At 43.7% G+C, this 20,259-nt stretch overlaps 1 protein-coding gene across 3 annotated transcripts in view; it reads right to left on the bottom strand.

Annotated features, from left to right (window-relative positions):
- Window positions 1-11,912, bottom strand: part of LOC119372695 (gamma-tubulin complex component 6) — a 318,918-nt gene extending 307,006 nt beyond the window's left edge. For all 3 annotated transcript variants that reach the window (XM_037643145.2, XM_037643144.2, XM_049419621.1), the window contains exon 1: window positions 11,595-11,912. In XM_037643145.2, coding sequence (XP_037499073.1) covers window positions 11,595-11,742 — 148 coding nt within the window. In that variant the 5' untranslated portion in view covers window positions 11,743-11,912. The remainder of the gene's footprint in view (window positions 1-11,594) is intronic.
- Window positions 11,913-20,259: the final 8,347 nt, after the last annotated feature.

The raw sequence follows: 20,259 nt of genomic DNA on the forward strand, positions 1-20,259 counted from the left end.
AGGGTTTCATACGACAACTGCATATTCAAGAAATGGTCGTACGAGTGTTTTATGTGGGATCAACTAAGTTTCTCTTGGGGCAACATGCAGGGTTCTCTTAATGCCTTGTTTCACGTTATTCCAGTGTGTGCTGACCAGGATAATCCTGAAGTGAACAGGAGGCCTAAGTATTTATATTCAGAGATGCGCTGCAGAATAGAAAATTTACAGGAATAGCTGAAATAGGTGCACATGATATGTGTGTGAAAAGACACGATGGTGGTTTTTTTGAAGTTACGGCAAATTTCACTTGCCAGAGCTCGCACCACTCGCAGCAGCTTAAAAAAGATTCTTGTGTAGGCGTGAGTGAGTGAATAACTTTATTTATTCAGTTCCTGCAAGTTCCCGGGCTGGGTTCCCGCCTAGGAGCTGGCTGAGAGACTGTGTCTCTCCACAGCTTCCTTGGCCTGCTGGAGTCTAGTCCTGAGCCGAGCATCCCTCAGTGGAGGCCGTCTCCTTGGTTTTGCGAATTAGTGCTGGACAGAAAATATGCGCGGCCCTATTGGTGCAATACTTGCAGGAGAATGTGCTTCATAATCACGGGGTTAGTGTAGGTGCCTGTTTGCTGCCATTGGAAGGACTGGGCGTGGAATATTAATATAAAGCAGAAAAAGCAAAGGACAGAACCCTGGGAAACTCCGGAAGAAACCGATACATTTGGGGAATTGCGCGAATTGAAAAAAACATACGACTGCAACGAAAAATGCTGATCCAGTCAACAAGAGGGTTATTAAGGATAATGTTTAGCTCAAACAAGAGCTTTGGATGTGTAACTGTATCGAATGTGTTTCAAAAATCAATGAAGAGTGCATCTACCTGTTGTCCTAAGTCAAGAGCTAAACTAATGTCATGTGCGAATTCGATTAATTGAATGATGGTGCTAAAAGCATGGTGAAAGGCATGCTGAGCACTGCACGAAAGGTTATTTGACTCAAAAAAATTGATATGTTTGTAGATTACGTGTTCTACGAGTTTGCATGAATGAGAGGTTAATAAAATAGGCCAATAATTTAAAAGGAATTGCTTCTGCCCAGATTTTAACATTGGGAGGACTGTAGCCAGTTTCCACGAACAAGGCACTGTACAAGTAGACACTGATTTTTGAAAAATTAGGTAAATGTCCAAAGAGCATAACAATGAAGAAATATGTTGCTGATGTTGTCTAGACTGGAACCTTTTATGGTGTCAACATTTAAAATAAGGTTCAACACTCCTTTCTCTGATACTACATCATCAATTTGACATCACGTGTTAGTTGCCGTGAATGAAGGAGAAAGTTTGCCATCGTCCCGTGCAAATACAGACTGAAAAAAGCCATCAAATGTCTTAGCTGTAGTACTAGGATCACTTATTTCAGAGCCATATAAAATAAATGTCGGGGTGTGATCTTGGCTCAAGGGGGAATTGACCTCCAAAACTTTCGTGGATTATTTTTTATTAAATTAGGTAGTGTAAACTGATAATAGCTAGTCAACACATATATCGGCTACTCGTACCTCTGTGCTGCAGACGTCAAAAGGAAGCTTAAAACCGCACCTCCTCGCGTATAATACTTGTGTCAGAGCTAAACTAGAATATGCTTCGATTGTATGGGACCCCCACAACAAAAGTGATGTTCAAGCGCTGGAACGTGTCCAAATAAAAGCAGTGTGCTTCATATTCAATAAGTATAGGATGACTGACTCACCGTCCCTAAAAATGAAGCAACATAACATTCCATCGTTAGAATCACGCAGAAAGGCTGATTTTTCTTCAAAAGTGTGACATATAAAAGTAGCTATGCCTGATGGTGGACACATCTAGGAAAACTAGACACACCCACAGTGGGGCACCTGCCCCAATTTTCACAAAAACAAATTCGTACAGAAGAACTGTGTGAGAATGGAATGCTCTACCCTCCACTGCTGTTGATGCCAATGGCTTGGTACGTGAACTGGAAAACTTGTATTACGTGCGATGATTGTAACCTCTTGCGTTTCCATTTTTCTTAATCTTAGTATTATGTTTTTATTTTGTTTTTTTGCCATGATTGCAATGTTTTTTATGATTCTGTGGTCAGTTGCACAGCCCCTCCTGCATGGACCACGCGATGGTCTGCAGTGTTGCTAAATAAATAAATAAATAAATAAATACATAAATAAATAAACAAATAAACAAATAAAAGTTCTTAGCTGAGCCTAATATTTGCGCAAGATCCTCCTTAATGCAGTTAAACCGAGCACTTAAATCTGCATTTTCGCGGCGATTCCGGCGAGCTCTGGCTACGCGACGTTTCATATGAAGTATTTTCTTGTCATCCAAGGAAGACAGAGATTTTTAATAATAACATCTGGGGTTTAAAGTCCCAAAACCAGGATATGATTATGAGAGACGCCGTAGTGGAGGGCTCCGGAAATTTTGACCACCTGGGCTTCTTTAACGTGCGCCTTAATCTAAGTACACGGGCCTCAAACATTTTCGCCTCCATTGAAAATGCAGCCGCCGCAGCCCGGATTCGATCCCGCGACCTTCGGGTCAGCAGTCGAGTGCCATAACCACTAGACCACCGTGGCGGGGCACACAGATTTTTCTTTGTTCTTTGTTTGTTTTTAATGACACAAAGCACTCAATACAACTTTAACCCCTTAAGTGCTTTATTTTTTTTGAAAATTTTCCAACCAAAAGTGCCTATTTTTTTTATTGCTGATTTCGAATCTGATTGTACTAAAAAGTAGCTAGTCGATGTTGAAAAAATATTTGTACCACATACTTAGTCAAATCAACACAATAAAATTTATTTCTGTACAACACATAGGAAACCAGCTGCTAATAAAAATAAAAGCCTTATAAAGAAAACAGTTGCAGACGCCACATCTTTCTTCACTTGCGTGGGCTATTTACCCTTGGGCTATTTTACACGGGAAGCTTCGGGATTGTGTGGAAAATTTCAAAACACGAAATAATGCAAAGCGGCTTGTTGCAGCTCCTGCACCAAAAGCGAGTTTCCTTTCTCAACTTTTTCCAGTTTTCTCCTTGCTTTGCGATTGGTTTCGTCAACCACTAGTGATATGAGTGCATCGTCCAGAAACTGTTGAATATATTCCATAAGGTCATCCGGTGATCACAAGTTGAAAGTCTTGTCTGGAATGGCCAAGAATGGAAAGCGAGGAGGCTTCACAGGAGGATTGTCCACATCAAGCAGGATCCACTGGCAAGCATTCGCGATGTTCGCTTCCAAGCTGTCTTAATCATCACCGGAGGAGCTGCTCAATTCACCGCCATCGCTGTCTTCTCTTCCGGACACAAGATAAACATCTGTATCTGAATGATCATCAATCGAAGATGACGAAAATGAAAAGCTTCTTTTTCGTGTTGACGAGCCAGCTATGCAAGGGTTGCCGCCACCGCAAGCCATCTTTTCACACAAAAACCGCACTCTTTCCACAGGAGAAAAATAAATTGTCAAGTAAATGATTCCATCTCTTGGATTACACGCAGTCTAAGCTGTAGACGAGTGCTTCTCATCCTGAACGCTAGAGGAGAGTACCTATTTCGCTAGGACTTTGGGCACAGTTTCGGCAGGACGAGCCCAGCTCGTCCAAAGCACTTAAGGGGTTAACGATGTTTTCAAAGTAAGTCACCGTGTCATTGATGTCACAAGTAATACATATCTCTGAGAACCTGTTGAATGAATGGTTTAAGGTGTCACGTATGGATCTATCACCTGCATGACTGTTATCGTAACAAGTGGTATATTCATAGTGGTGCCTTGGTACAATAGATGCAAGGGTAGCTTTATGGTCTCAGATACCTTCGGTAACCTCAGACTCGAAGCCATTTGTAATGAGCGGTGCACTGAGAAAGATCAAATCTAGTATTGCGGATTCCCTAGTAGGATCACATATAATTGTTTCAATCCTAGGGTTAGTGAAAAGTCAAGTAACTCTCTGGAAAGCAAAAGGTCATGACCAATTGCTGATAATGAAGCCCACGAAATGTTAGGTACATGGAAGTGGCCCGTACAGATTAAATTGATAGAGCGGAAGCCTTGTATAAATGTATGAAAGACAGCTAAGTCATCTGAGGTAGATCTAGGAGGTCGATGAAATACAGCAACAATTAAAGGAGTTTTAGAAACAGGCACCTTACACCATATCGTCTCTACTCTGAGTGAGGGATGTAGTAGAGAATGATAGTGCAGGTCAGAATGCACCTCTTACAATGTCAAATATGCTGGGTTATCTCACAGTCAAAGAGATCGCTGTGCAACCACATCTCAGTGACACCAATTATATGTGGGGACTGTGATGCGATCAAAGAAGCAACACTTGAGTACAGTGAAACTTCACTTGAGGGGACCTCAGGAAAAAGTTTGTTAAAGTGAAAGTTCGTTGAACTGAAACAGCTATGTTGTAGCCTGTTATCACAAGCTGAAGGAAACATCAGGTGCTCAAATAAAATTTCAACCCATTTATTTGTCATGCTGCTCATTTGCATGTGAATTTATACTTATTGAGGATCTTGCGAAGAATGCAGTAATATCTTGCTTCACTTGTGCACTTAAGGCTGCAGTGGTGACGAATTTTCTCATGAACCTTTTCCGGCACAACACTTTGCTGGGCAGAAAAAAACTAAAGTTTCTCCAAGCACAGCAGAGCTTCTATGCAAAACATCCAGTTCTTTGTCCAGAAACCTGCGCTTCCGTTTGGCACTCATGATGTAGTTGTAGGGCTAAGGCTGCAGCTGTCACTGCAGCTATGACTCTGGCTGGCTTAGAAAACGTGAAGGCAGCCAGTCGCAGTGATGGGAATGGCCCAAAGTGTTTTGTATCAGGTTTTGTAGCAGGAAAAATGATGATTTGTAGCAGCTGCCCTCAGTTTTGTAGCAGGTTGCGAAAACGAAAAAAAAAAAAACAGGTCAGATGGCGTTTTAATGCTTTTATTATACAATAAAATGGAGTATTAAATACAGTGTGCGCATGAGTTCAATGACGGCGCAACTAACGCAAGCTTTAAACAAAACCTAGGGTCACAAATATATGAAGACTGGTTGGCACAAAGACGCAGGTACACAATACATGAATGTCACTTGCATGAAACACACTAAGCTTTCTTCCCTTTTTTCTCCGCATGCAAGTGTGGCATACACTCGGCCATCTTTTTTCGTGCTTGAGCAAGCACTGCTCGCCCACTCTCGATGTCAGAGAAGTTCTTCAACTTCATGCCCCGCTGAATCAACAAGTCAGCATTTTTAATCATCTGTTCTGCCTCAGCCACTTCCTTTTTGGCTTGGTCATTGGTAAGTTCCACATTCGGTGTTGCTCTGCATCTATACGCATACGCTTTGATGGTTGCTCTTCAGCTGCAAGGCGCTCCGCATACCGTCTTGATGCCCCCTTGACAGCCTTGATGACATCGGAATTGACTGGAAATGAGCACGGGTCACTGTCAAACCTCTTTGAATATGACATTATGTGATGTATGCCATCTACGCTTGAGAGAGAGATTTGACCTGTCGTGCAGGACTCTTGAGTTTTCACTAAATCCACGCTCAACATCGCCATTGCCATGCGGAAGTGATAGAAGTGCCTTGACTAGCTTGGACAATAGCGGATATTTTGGCCCACCCTGACCATCTTTCATGATGAAAACTTGATGCCAGTATTTGTCCAGTGGCATGTCAGAACCTGCATGTAACTGGTTCAAGTTTAGCACCGTCAATTCATCAAGAAGAGATGAAACTTCAGCGGGTTGAACCACCTGGGGTGCACACTTTGCAAGATATCTGAAGGAGTCTCTTGAAGATTCCGCACTATGATTGCTCGGATGCAGGCACCTGACATGTTGGAGCATCTGATTCTCAAGAGGAAGTTTTGCCATCAAGTACTTCGAACATGTAATGTAGAACGACCTTGCTCCTAGCCGGAACGCAGCTTTCTCTGCAGCAGTCCAGGTCTTAATAGCTTCTTCAGTGCCTGCTCCTACCTCTACATGTTGTTTCCAGTTCCGAGAGGACTCAACGTCAATGAATGCAAGCTGACTGCCTGACTTTGCCTGAAACACTTCGGTCCTTAAAAACCTTCCCAAGATTTTTTTTAGCAGCATCACCATTTCATCATAAAGAATGTGAAGCAGGGGTTCGGTTCCCTGAAACAGTTTTAGGAACCTTGTAAGAAGTTCACCAGCATTTTTCACAAACAGAGCCAACAAATCCCCTTGACGGTGGCCTCAGAGATAAAGCGGCGCATTGCCAGGTAATCTCGGAGGCTATGCGTAGCAGCTTTGGAGCAGTTCTGCTCATTTGTAGCATGGATGTAGCAGCTTTCACGAAATGTAGCAAGTTGGAGCAATGGTGCTCATTTGTAGCATAGATGTAGCAGCTTTAATGAAATGTAGCAGCTTGGAGCAATTGTAGCAGCTTTCCCATCACTGCAGTCGAATTCAAGGCCAATTGGGGCCCGCTTTTCCTCAAGTGGTAATGAAGCATCGTTCTCAACGTAAAATTGTGGCCCAATTGACGAAGCTGAGCGCGAACACTATGCTACAAAAAGTGTGGCTGTACCTGGCCTTCAGGGGCCCTTCTCTGGGCAATGACCAGCACCACCTGCTGAAGTGATCAACGTGACCTGAAAGGTGTCATGGAACATGTTCGTAGAACTGAAATTTGCTATCAATGGCGCTTCCGTGGGGGATTTAAAAAAATGCCAGGCCTGCGCTGAAACCGCAGCACAGTCACAGCGAAAGCTGGAAGAGTGGTGTTTCTAGAGCCCGTTAAGCTCTCTTGGGGCTACAATACAAGTACACTAGAAAGGTACCCATTACACCATAAATCACAATTTTTGTGAAGTTGGGAAGCACCTACTAATCCATTATTCGTCATTCTGCGGAGAAGCGAGGCACCAGCTACACGTCTGTAAGGCATTATGTGCACTTTGTTGACGCGACGACTGATGACAGTGAAGAATTATTGCTCAGCCCTTTGTAATGGGTTGGAAGCTTTAAACGACCCACCAGTTATGTAATTTGCATTGGGTGACGCCCGGTCGCTATTTCCCTCTCCCGTCATGCTGTATAACATACGTTGACGTGGGAGAGAGACGGGGGGGGGGGGGGGCGAAGAACTTTACTGAGACCCCGAGGAAATGGATCATGCGCTTATGGGCTTCCTTGGCAACCAATACAAGTGCACTTGCGAGGAACCCACTACGCTATAAATCATTGTAATTTTACTGAGACCCCGAGGAAGTGGATCATGTGCTTATGAGCTTCCTTGGCAACCAATACAAGTGCACTTGCCAGGAACCCACTACGCTTTAAGTCACTGTAATTTTTGAGAAGTAGGGCAGCAGGCACTGTGCCATTTTTCGTCATTCTACGGAGAGCGTTGGTGCCTGCTAAATGCATGTAAGGCATTATGCGCACTTTGTTGATACTGTGCGTGATGACGATGAAGAATTATGGCAGAGCCCTTTGTAATGAGTTGGAAGCATTCAACAAACTACTCATTGCGCAATTCGCATTGTGTGACGCCTGGTTACAGAATTCGCGCTGTGCTGCGCTTGATGCTTATTTTACTCTTCTACCACGCTATATTGCATATGCTAATGTGGTTCCTTCCCGACATGAAGCCTGTATAGGACCTCTTTGCAAAGCAGTTTCAAGCACCGGCATGGCTCAGAGGTTGAATACTGGGCTCTCACGCAGAGGGCCCAGGTTCGAACCTCGTTCTATCCTGGAATTTTTTTTCTTATTTCGTTTTTTTTTTTATTTCGAGCGATACTAGTTACGGACACCGGCGGCGGCGGCGGCGGCGGCGGACAACTACGGCGCCAAAAACGGCCGGTGAAATGATCTCATAACAGCTTTCGCTGTAAAAAAAGTTTGTACAAATGAATAGTTCGTTTAACTGACGTTCGTTCAAGTGGCATTTTGCTGTATTTGCTGGAGAGGGTTCTTGCATGAAGACTCAATATGCAAAGCTTATCATGCATGCTATGGTTAGGTAAAGCACTGTTGCTTTGATAGCGTGGTGAATGCTCATCAGAGATACCAGCACAAGTCTTCCTAAGTGAATTCAAGACATCCCAGTTGTGGAGCTCATTACTAACAAATGTGTGGTCATACCTGAGGCAAACTACTCAACCATTGTTACAACACAGTGCTATTGCGTCCCATTACTTTTTGCAAATAGAGCGTAGTTTTGTCGAAATTTTTCGGATATGCATCCCTGTCTCTTTTAATTTGTAGCCATTTTTCAGAGCATGAATTTTTTCACGAAAATCCAGGAACTTTTAAGATGATGGAACAGGGTCTGCGACCTTTATGTCTGCCAAGTCTATACACTGATACAATCTGGGGAATATCAACCTTTAGTACATCAGTAAAAAATGTGTTTACTTCCGACTGTAAGGAATCGTTTGTCTGCTGCTCAGATTCTGCAAGACCATATGGAATAACGTTGTTCCTACGTGATCGGTTTTCCAGATTATCATTTTGGAAAGAATTAAAGGGACTGTCTACCACTCTGAAAAAATTTTCTGATTGTAGTGAAAATGAGAAGATCGTTCGTCACATCGGCGGCAACGAGCACGCTTTTGCCCCATAAAAAAAAGAATTATATTTTTAATTTGATGTTGAAAATCGTGAAAGAGTGTTAGCGTCACCCAACAGCGATGTGGTCAATCTACTGGTAGGACAAGAAATCCTCGCAGGTAGACTCAGTTTGCTCAAAAACAAACATGTACAACTTGAAATTGTATTTTACGCACTTGAGGCAGCTTTCGGTTGCGTCAGAGAGTAATTTTTTGCTTTTTCTTTTTTTCATGCGTCCAAAAAGGTGCCCAGTGGCGCTGCTTGCGGCGCCATCTTCGATTTCGTCTGATTCAACTCGTGCACTATACCACGCGGCCCTCCGCGCTGGTTATACTGTGCTGCTGTATTGTTGTTAGGATGTCTCACACGTGCTGCGTTGTGAAGGCCTGCATTTATCGTCTTGTTTTGATTAATCAACTTGGCTTGGATTGTGGCAGCAGTGCTAAAATAAATGCACAGACTGTGATTACAGCAAAACAAGTGTTCTGTAATCGTATAATAAGGCTTCATTTAACCGCTACCACGCTGACAACGATTGTAACATTCATTACATTAGTGTTCAGCGAAAACAAAGTAATCCTACAGAAATCACATGTGCTTTCGGATTTAATTTTTACCGGCACAACAATCGTCATCGCGTCCACCAACCAGTGTTGTGGGCATGTTTCACGCCAATGAAAGAAGACCGAATGCAGATCGAAAAATTGTGTTTTAAAAATTTCTACTCACTTTCCAGCGAAACCGCTGCAAGTCTGGACACTTCAGATGGTACGCTTTCTATTGCGGTACAAAACAGAAAAGTGATGAAGGACGGTAGACAACCCCTTTAGCAGTGTCGGACATTTTCTGAATCTGGCTGTGTAAGCTGTTGTGTTAAATGAGGATGCTGGCTGCTCAAGATCAGCTATAGGCTTTACGTTGAGCCATGACAGCCTTCATAACAGCTGTTTGACTTTCACTGTGAACAAGGCTGGGAAGGTTTTATTTTCATCTTTGTGGTCGACGCCCACTTTACCTCTGATTAAGAGGAAACCTTTCACCACCTCAGCTGCTCAATCAAGAACTGCAGTGGCTCTGCATAGCTTAAATCATCCAATAGTGTCTTTCCTTGGCATTACTGTCTGTTAGTTCTCATTAATATTGTGTCTGACAAAGGAAAACGAGCCCTTAAAAAGCCATCTTCTTTCCTTCATCCAATAGTGTCCTGTTGTTCATTGCACAGCCATGTACTTTAGTGCCATCATCACATTCAAACTTCATTCACTACAAATAGGTTTCAGTTAAAAATAAAACCGAAGATAGGTGGCAGGCACTGAGCTATACGTGCCATCAATTACGATGCTGGTGAATTCTACATGATTTATTACAAACTGCTGCACACATTTCTGTGAGAAAATTAAAGTGGTAGGACACTAGCTTGACAGTTGCCAGACAATTAAATATTTAGGGTGCAGTTGATTGTATTGCAGAGAATCACTTCAAGCACATGTTAATTAATAGCCTTTCTTTATCATTGCTGTTGTTGCATTGCATCACTTGGATCAAACACGGCAGTCTATGCCGATGTGAAAATATTTAACACCACAAGAATGCAAACTGAGCATGATTTCTGTGCCATTAATTGTCACACCTCTGGGTACCAAAGGCACGACACGATTGTGAGGGATGCCAAAGTGGCCAAGTCGGAAATAATTTTTTGACCACCTAGGCTTTTTTTAAGATGCACCCACATCTACAGACACGGCTGTTCTTGTGGCCGGGAATGGGATCAATGACACCATACCTGTTAGGCTATGAAGTTGGGTGACAAACCAGCACAGCACCTGAAGGGGCTTTATATGTTATATACCCTCATGTAAAGCCCTCTGTTGGGGAGCCTTTGAGGTATATTAAATAAAAGAAAATAAATATGCACCCCAAAGAGGTTTTTAAAATTCCAGAGTGAAAATTGTTTCCCGAAAGCGAAGCCAGATCTCCGCCATCCTACTAGAGGCACGATAAAATACTACTGTGCAGCGTTTTCCTTACACGATCTACGAGTTAAATATTGGTAATTTTTCTGGGCAGATACGTCTGCCTGCGTCCGGGGTGTAGGCAGAAATTTTTTTTCGCGAGGTTGGGCACCTCTTTGATTTGAAGTGGGGGCCGGGCAGGCAGATGTCATCGAGTGTCATTTTGTGCTCTGTATGCCCCCCATGGCAAAAAAAAAAAAAAGGAATTCGGGGGGGGGGGGGGGGCACGGCCCGGTCTGCCACCCCTGGCTACGCCACTGGCCTGTGTCTTTCCTTAAGATGCTTTAAAATCTTGGCAAATTTTATTGGACATCACATTATCAATACTCATCATAATACATTATTTCTGCATAGTGACTTATTAAAAAGCGCTAAATAAACAGGTGAAAAGAAAGAAGGCATGGGTGTTCTTCATCAAGTCAATGTCATCAACCCGCTTGTTAGCTATCTTTATTTTACATTTAGCCTAGCATAACAAAAGCACTTGTTCTCTAATTGGGCACTTTTTAAGGTAAAGTAGAGGCAAATGCTGGCTTCACATTTGCTACTAAAAATTTGCGGGTGCTTCGACTCCAACACTTTTTCTAAACCTCCTTGATATGCACCCGACAGTTTGTCGCAAGCATGGCTCCATTAGTTCGGTCAATTTTTCACCGAGCAATATGCCAGAATGAGTTTCCTACGAGCGCTGTGCACCTCAGCTGCTGTACCTTGCAGCAATGTTGACATGATCTTGGCGAAGGTGCTGCGCTTATCACAGCTTCTACGCAGACTACGGTGCGTAAAGCAAAGGCCACTACATGCTTTAAATTACCACGCAGAAGGTGTTCAGCAGTAGCCGTGCGCAGCGAAACCTGATACAGAAAGAGGGAGCTGCCAGTTAGCAGCTGTGGCGAGTCGTGGCTGCCCCGCGATACGCGCTTCGTTCAACGCCCATGCAAGCATCGTTCCACAATACTTGGTTGCCACTGACCAGGCGATGATGTCGGTGGCCTGTTGTCTAACTTGAGCAGAAAGGAGAAGGCCAGCTTCTTCAGCTCCCTGACTGGCACGTCAGACTTCGCGCCACCAGCCACCGAAGTGCTCAGCCTGGTGACAACAGTCGGAACATCCACCTCCATTGCACACGGGCACGCTACAGCGAGCCGTAGTAATCGCCACAACCTACTACCGACATTCCAGCGAATATGAGAGAGTTAACCAGCCGCAACTAGGATAGCTACTGTTACCGTAGCCAGGGCTGCCAGGGTATGGTGTCTAGCCACCATAGCCAGGGTGCCGCTACGGCTTGACAAACACGACACCTTCAACAGTAGGCGGAACCGTCAATGTTGCCAACTAAAAAGTGTTGCACAATGTTGCCCATCAAGAAGTAGCGCTCGGTTTGCGCATGCGCGAGAAATCTGGGGACGTTTGCGTCTTGAACGTTTATTTTCGCCTAGGTACAACCGAGAAAAACGGTGTTATGTCCGTTCGTCCCTAGATTCGTCAAGATCCGTTAGTTCTCTCGGCGGCAACAACCACCGTGTCGTTTGTTTGGCTTTTGTATTTGGTGGTACACGGGAATATTTTGTGTGGGATAAAAGCTGCAGCCGAGGTGAGTACCGTGCCATTTCTCATTATTTCGTTTGCAATATTAGCATATGAAAGCGGTAGTGACCACTCGTGGACCACTTGACGTTTGAAACTCGCAGGCGCCGTGCCGATTCAGTAGAGTCGTGTGTAACGGGAAACTCCCGCGGTAAAATTTCATGGGCATAGACCGTGCCAAAACCTTTATCGCAGTACTTTATGAATGCGATGTACGGATTAATCCGCGGTGATTTTTACAACGCCTGGCGAACGCGTCCTAATGAGGAGTAGCTTTTCATCGATCTTTTACGAATGTGGAGGATAAGGTATGCGTGTGTTTGTCATATGAGAGCTAGTAAATAGGTATGACGCTCAAGGCACTGGTGCTAAGTGAAGACACAAAACGACAAACACGGGCGCCAACTTCGTACTGTTTGTTAACAGAAAGCACGCTTATTTATACATGCTGCCGAACAAGGTAATCTCAATATGGGTGTGCTAACAAATCATCATGACACAGTGATCTGGTAATGCGATGTACGGATTAATCCGCGGTGATTTTTACAACGCTTGGCGAATGCGTCCTAATGAGGAGTAGCGTTTCATCGATCTTTTACGAATGTGGAGGATAAGGTATGCGTGTGTTTGTCATTTAAGAGCTTGATAAAAAGCATGAACATGTGCTTGTATAATGGCATCTATAATTGAAGTAAATAGGTATGACGCTCAAGGGACTGGTGCTAAGTGAAGACACAAAACGACAAACATGGGCGCAAACTTCGTACTGTTTGTTAACAGAAACCACGCTCATTTATACATGCTGCCGAACAAGGTAATCTCAGTATGGGTGTGCTAACAAATCATCATGACCCAGTGATCTACCAGAGTCGAAAGATATGCGACAGAAACTGCACTGACCTGAACTGTGCAATCATACCATACTTATTTTCCTCGAGTATTGAACCAACTGCTCAACAACAAGCCCTGTTGTAGCATATGTACATAGCAAACATTTAGAGGAACCTTCTCTAGAGAAAAAGTGATCTGTGGTAGCCTTGTGAAAACAGAGCTAACTCATCGGAACTCTGTTTAACATCTCACTTCTGTGTGCTTTATTTGAATTCATTATAATTTAAATATGAAATGTCATTTAGTTATTGCATTAATAGATTAACATAATACATTTCAAATCTACAACTCGTCATCGCAAGACCTATTGCGGGGAAACCTTGAGAGTCCACTAAAACAAAAGGTCTGCGTAGAGTCTTGTTGCACAGAATCACTATAAGGAAACATTCTTTTGCTGTGGCTATGTCATGGCACCCAGTGGTCATGTGATGCGATATGGACATGCAAAACCTGCTTTGTGTATCCACATTGTTAACGTGTGAGCTTTCATCTTATTCCACTATATGGTGCAAGAGCTACATGATATTGCCGCAACGGCATTGTAATGTGTAGGAATAGTATAGGTCCATTAAACACTGCCTGGGGCAAGGTCTATTCATTTGACCAAATATCTGGTGTGGAAAAGGACAATTATGAATTCCATGTCGGGAGATGTCCCCTTGCCTTGAACCATATGCACACAATCAGTAAGCATCGGAAAGCTTATACACACCTTTATGTGCTTGTATAATGGCATATATAATTGAAGTAAATAGGTCTGACGCTCAAGGCACTCGGGCTAAGTGAAGACACAAAACGACAAACAGGGGCGCCAACTTCGTACTGTTTGTTAACAGAAACCACGCTCATTTATACATGCTGCCGAACAAGGTAATCTCAATATGGGTGTGCTAACAAATCATCATGACCCAGTGATCTAGCAGACACTGGGTCATGGTGGCCCAAAGGAACTGGAACGAAGCCCGAAAATAAATCAAAATCTCTTTGTGTTCACCTCCTGCTATCCTACCCGCATAGTTCAATAGCCACCTTCTACTGGCACAACATTGTTAGGGAGGCATACACCTTAGTAATAGGGAACAAAAAGCACTGCACAAAACGTGCATAATGTACACTGCTGGGACCTTCAATGAGAAGCCAACAAAAAGGAGTTTTATAGATGATATTTAAGAGTGGCATGATGTTCGAAAACAGAAAAAGATAAGAACAGATGAGCTGGACAGCTATGTTCTTACTGCAGAGGTCCACAAAGACATCAGGAGTTTTTTCCAGTGTTGGAAGACCAAGAACAAGTGCTGACACCCTCACAACACACGAGACAAATTTTGTGTGCCCCTGCAGCTAGTGCAAGCAGAGAGAAAAACTTTAGAATGGTAGGATATCTGATGCACCAGCGCAGGGTGTGCTTAAAGCCGAAATCTCCTGATAATTTGCTTTTTTGCACAATAACATGTGAGAAAATACACTGTAAACTATGCCACAAGACCTTATAGACTGTAAATACTAGCAGTGGTATGATCTATGAAAAGAATGGTGTCACGAATAGCTTTTTTCTTTCGGCTGTCCATACATCTTTCGAAAAACACGCATAGTGCACACGGTTTGTTATAATTTTTATCTAGGCTGGTGTACTGACAACAAACATAATAAATCTGGCTTTTTCCCTCTATTTTTCTTGCTGGGGCAAGGTGCTACTATGCTGCAGGCACTACAAATCCAGAAGGGTTTACGGTGGGTGTGTAAGTAGAGCATTTTCCAAAGTTCAATACCAAGTGCAATACAAACAAAAGAACAGAGCATTCTGTTCTTTGTCCCCACTGTTTTTATTGCACTCCTTATTGCAACTTTAAGTTATGCTGCAAATCACATTCCTTGCTACACTATCTGCTGCAAAACGCTCTTAACGATCCCGACCTGCATTTGCAGAAAAAATAGGCACGGTATGCCACTTTTGAACAAACATTCATCGTATCCTGTATGCCCAACTATTTCCACGGTGTGGTCCTTTTATGCAAGGAATTATCGCAGGTTAAAGTATGTTTGTTAGCAAACCATGCACCAACAAAATGTAGATTGTTGCTACTTAAAATGCCTTGCTCTCGATTCCGTGTTTGGGCAACACCACTTAGTTTACTGGCTCAGGCCTCAGTTGGGCTGGATTGGGCCGGGTAGGTGAAATGTTTTTTCGAATTCGGGACGGGCTCGGGTCTCGCTTGAAGTCACCAAGCCAGATTCGAAGGTGTAAACTTCGATGTTTTTCCAGGCCGGGCCTAGGCTGAGAATCACGCCCAAATTTCGATGGTAACCTCACATGACACTGAGGTTTGCGTGCTTGCAAGGAATGCTGTGATGAATTTTGACAGAGAACTGAGTTCAAACTTCTTTATTTGAATTTTGAAGCCTAGAAATGAATGTGGCTTCTTTTCCAGACTGATCACAATAGCCATTAGCAAAAAGATCAAAAAAGAGAGTTGCAACAGGTGTGACGTTGGAGATATGTACGGCAAATATGATGACTGTGACCACGTGTAGTAGGAAAACACTTTGGCATCTGTTGTGAAAGGACGAAAAACGAAATGGTTTGCGACGTCCACTCGCTCACGTCCTGGTTGGATTCCCCCAACGCCTATAGCGGCAACAACGTGGTCTCACTGCCGCGAGATGCATCTGCGCATTTCGGTAGAACTGTGACTGCAGAGTGGAGGTTCATGCGGAAGATGTAGCAAATGGCATGTATGTTTCCTAATGCCACTGCTTTGGTACTCCACGTGATCTGGCTCTCATATGAAACTAATTTAACACGGGTCTGAAAATAGCCCATAGAAGGTTTTAGTGCCTACACCGCTTCAAGGGGTCTGCAGTGATTAGAGCAAAGGTGGAGAGGGAAATAAAGAGGGAAACAGAGAAGGCATCTTGTTGTACACATCGTTTTGTACAAGCGGGTGAAATACAGTAGGCTCTCGTGAAACGGAAACTGAAGGGACCAGAAAAATGTGTTGTATTTAACAGGCATTCCATTTACAGAGAGTTAAAAAGGTGTGCAGAATTCAGAATGCAAAACCAATCATATTAGAGACAGCGGTTCCATTTAAGCAACACTTCCATTTAAGAGATTTGCATTTGTGCTTAATTAATGTGCTTTAATTAGACTTTGCAACAAAATGCAGGCTTTATTAGCAAGGACAGCCTTGTATAACATTGCTCCATGGTGTTTATGGCTTCCAGTACATTAACTGAAATTTATATTTTACCAATACACAGCCCTACATTCTAGCAAGGGGTTCACAGATCTCCTGTCGGTATTGGTAGAGTTCTGAGACACCTCTCACTTTTAAAGGGGCCCTGCAGCACTTTTCCAAGTAACCATCGAACGGCTTCATTGAAGGAGTTTATTGCCTCACGAATCAACCGCTGCAAAAATTTTCAGAATCCAGCAAGTACGAGAGGAGTTAAAAAGATTTGTCGCACGCTGTAATGGCTTTCCCTCTTCTCTCGTCCCTGCGAGCGTGCTGAACGCTAAGTAGGGAGGAATGGCACGGGAGAAAGAAGTTACGTCACCCGCACGTCATGACCTTGAGAACTTTTCTTTGTTTTCCTTCGAGCACGCAGCTTACTTTCAGTGTGATGGTGAGCACACGTGTGGGCTCATGGTGGCCTGCCGTGGCGGCCATGGTAACTATGCTCAAATCAGCTGATGGTCATGAATTTGAGCATATGGCTTCATTTGTAAAAAGAAGAGGGAGCGATTTCTAGCTGACTTTGAGAATTAATTGTAAGTTCCAGGCTGCGAACTGAGTTGTAACGTTCAGCTCCAGTGTTTTCAGGAGCCTCGACTACCGATCGGCAGCGTTTTCTGACTCTGCTGAAAAAGTGTTGCAGGGCCCCTTTTAAACACTGCATTTGTAAGCCTTTCTTCCAGAGATAGTTATTTCGCAAGAATGTTGATGTGCCTAAATAAACAGTGTACTTACCTTTATTACTAGGTGCTCAAGCACATTGGTGGTGTGCTTCAGTTGTAATATATACCCGCCACGGTGATATAGTGGTTAAGGTGCTGGACTGCTGACCCAGAGGTCACGGGATCAAATCCCGGCTGCAGTGGCCGCATTTCGATAGAAGTGAAATTATAGGTCAGCAAACTCACTCATGAGTCGACTCACTCAGACTCGGATCGAGCCCCGAGTCTGAGTGAGTCAGGCCGAGTAATATTTTCATGGCTCTGAGTCCGAGTGAGTCCAAATGAGCATGGGCGTATCTACCGGGGGGCCAGGGGCCCTAGCCCCCCCCACCCGAGAAATGTTAGAGGGGCGGAACCCCTCCACTTTTGACAGTGGTCATTGTCGGCTGCAGACTGGGAACTAACAAGTGAGGCAAAGTTTCACTTCACCGCATCAATTCACCGCATCACCGACCAACAAAATTGGGTCCTACGATTCTGCTGTGACGACAGTACGACACACTGTAGGCTCTCTGCAGGGCGGGCTGCCTATTCCACGCTTTCGCGCCTTGCACTCGAGGATTGCAGAGGAGGCTATCGCTCAGTAGGGGCTCTATAACATTACAGCAATTTGTCATGATTTTATTTTGTTCTGCCTGCCCTGAAATCTAAGTAATTGGCGACGCAAATAGGCGGGAACCAGTAAACGTTTATAGCCCAATCACACGCTCTCCTTTTTCAGGAATTTAGTTTCTTCCTTGAAAACGAATAGCATATCGCCACTGCTCCATATATAAACTGCTGTGAGCTGCCGAGCCAGGAGAGCTAAAAAAGATTCCCACTTTAGTCTCTGATTAACCTTGCTTATCATGTGGGAGCCCGCAGCGATCGCGGCGGCTTGTAACAATGCGATAAATAATGCAGTGGACTCTAGCACATTGAGAAGCCCAGCTTGAAGTTTGCCCCATAACTTGATCTACTCACCAGGGAGATGATCAGCATCCACGGTTTTCTGGACTAAGAAGGCTGCCCATCTGCAAAGGATTGTGTTCTTCTTAATAGTCTTTGTAACAAAATGGCTAGGTGGGCTAGTTGGTAACGCATGATTAAAACTTGAGCGCGCAAAGGACGTAGGACCAGAAAGAAACACACACACCACCACACACCACAAGTGTGTGTTTCTTCTGGTCCTACGTCCTTTTGCGCGCTCAAAGTTTTTAATTATATAGTCTTTATTCTCTCTCTACCTCTCTGTCAGCAACGATGAGTTCACAGAGAGTGTATACACGTCAAACAGCTCACATTGTTATACTACACCTGAGGAGCATCTATTATACACATCCATCTCGCCCACCTGCTATAAGTAGCCGCTGGCAGTGTGATTGGCGGGCAGCCTTCGTGAATTACATTCAGAATGAGACACTGTCTGGCTATTAAAAAAAATTGTTTATTGTTCAGCACAGTAATGCTCTCCTTATTGCGCACACTTCATTTTAACGCCGCGAGTTTTGTGACTTGTGACGTCGCGTACAAGGAGGCGATATTATGGCACAACCGAAAATTTTTGCCGAATAGCATAACAACCATTAACAACTGTGGCCTTTTGGGTGCGTGTTGGTATCACCTGACCAATAAATTCTAAACGCACAAACAGACGAGGACAAAGTGTGTCATACGCGTTGTTTGTCCTCGGCTGTTTATGCGCTTAAAATTTATTGGGCAATGAACAACAGTACGTCGTATTGAAAATAGTTTATTATTATTTCTGCGTAGTCACACTTAAGCAGTAATCATGCGGTGGATCACTTACGCGTCGTTTGTTGCTTCGTGTTATGAGCAGGTGCTGTGAGCATGACCAATAAAATTTCGACCAATCATTAACTGCTAACAACCTACACAGAACGAAATAATACGGGGTAGTTTAACGTTATAATCACCCACATTTTTTAAAGAAAAATTTAGCTTACACAGTTTACGTAGGCTATTTATTTGGAGAGGGAAGGGAGGAGTAAAGGGCCACTTCACTGTTTTCCCATCCATCCCCTCACTCGAGCTGGGTGGGGGGTCGACGGATAAATTTGTAGTCATTTATAATCTTATAGTATGGTGTCGGAACAGAACGAAAAACGAAAAACGGAAAAAAAAAAACGATATTTTTAACCGGAACGAAACGTAACCGAAACTTTATCTATTATTTTGTTCCGGAGTGAAACCGAAATTTTTTCCATCGTTTTTCGGTTCACAAGAAAACTTCGCAATCCGTAGCAACTGAGCCCATGCAATGTGAGCATATCTGAGGGTACGGTATTAGCGCGTACCTCAGGCAGGAATTCCAAAGCAAATACATGTTGAAATTGTGCGAAAAATGAAAACAGTGGCAACCAGAGATGTTTATGTTAACGCAAGTGGACACTTGCGCGCCTGCCACGCAGGCCAAGGTGGAGAGGGCATCGTCGGCGCTGAATTTTGTTACAGCGAAAGCTGTTATGAGATCACAACAGCTGATTTTGGCGCCAGAGTTGTCCGCCGCCTGTGTCCATGACCGCTATCGCGTGATATCAGAAAAAATTAAATGAGAAACAAATATCTAAGATCGCATGGAATTTCAACCCGCGCCCTCTGCGTGGCAGTCGGGTATTTCACCACAGTGCCACGGTGCTTGCAACTTCTTCGCACAAATACTCTATATAGGCATCATGTCAGGCAAGGAATCGTGTTAATATATGTAATATAGCGTGGCAGAAGAGTAAAATAACAACCAGTCATCACACAATGCTAATAGCGCAAAGATTGCGTTCCCACCAGTGTTGCGAAGTTGCCTCACCAGAATTGGAATAACTCCAGAATCATTCCACATTTTCGCGACCCCGGAGTGGAATGGGGACAACGCTTGGAGGAATGGAATGAGAGTGGAATTAAGCGCCTTTGGCACGGAATGTAATGGGAATGGAATTACGTCTTTTTCCGAAAATAAAGCACGTTTCCGTCTACATGCTGTTTTTCAAACTTCAAACATTAGTAAGTCAGAGCCTCGAATTTAACAATAAAGCAGTATTTTTAAAATGGCTTGGCTGTTTACAAGCATGGTACATTTATAAGCAACGCGCCTACTAGAAACCGAGGCATAAGTCAGTGTACAAACAAATGCATTATCCCAGCAGATACCGAAGGGAGAAACAAATTGCCTTTGTGCGTTGGTTCCCATTGATAGCACCACACG

The sequence above is a fragment of the Rhipicephalus sanguineus genome, chromosome 10 (genome assembly GCF_013339695.2).
Source record: "Rhipicephalus sanguineus isolate Rsan-2018 chromosome 10, BIME_Rsan_1.4, whole genome shotgun sequence".
NCBI lineage: Eukaryota > Metazoa > Arthropoda > Arachnida > Ixodida > Ixodidae > Rhipicephalus > Rhipicephalus sanguineus.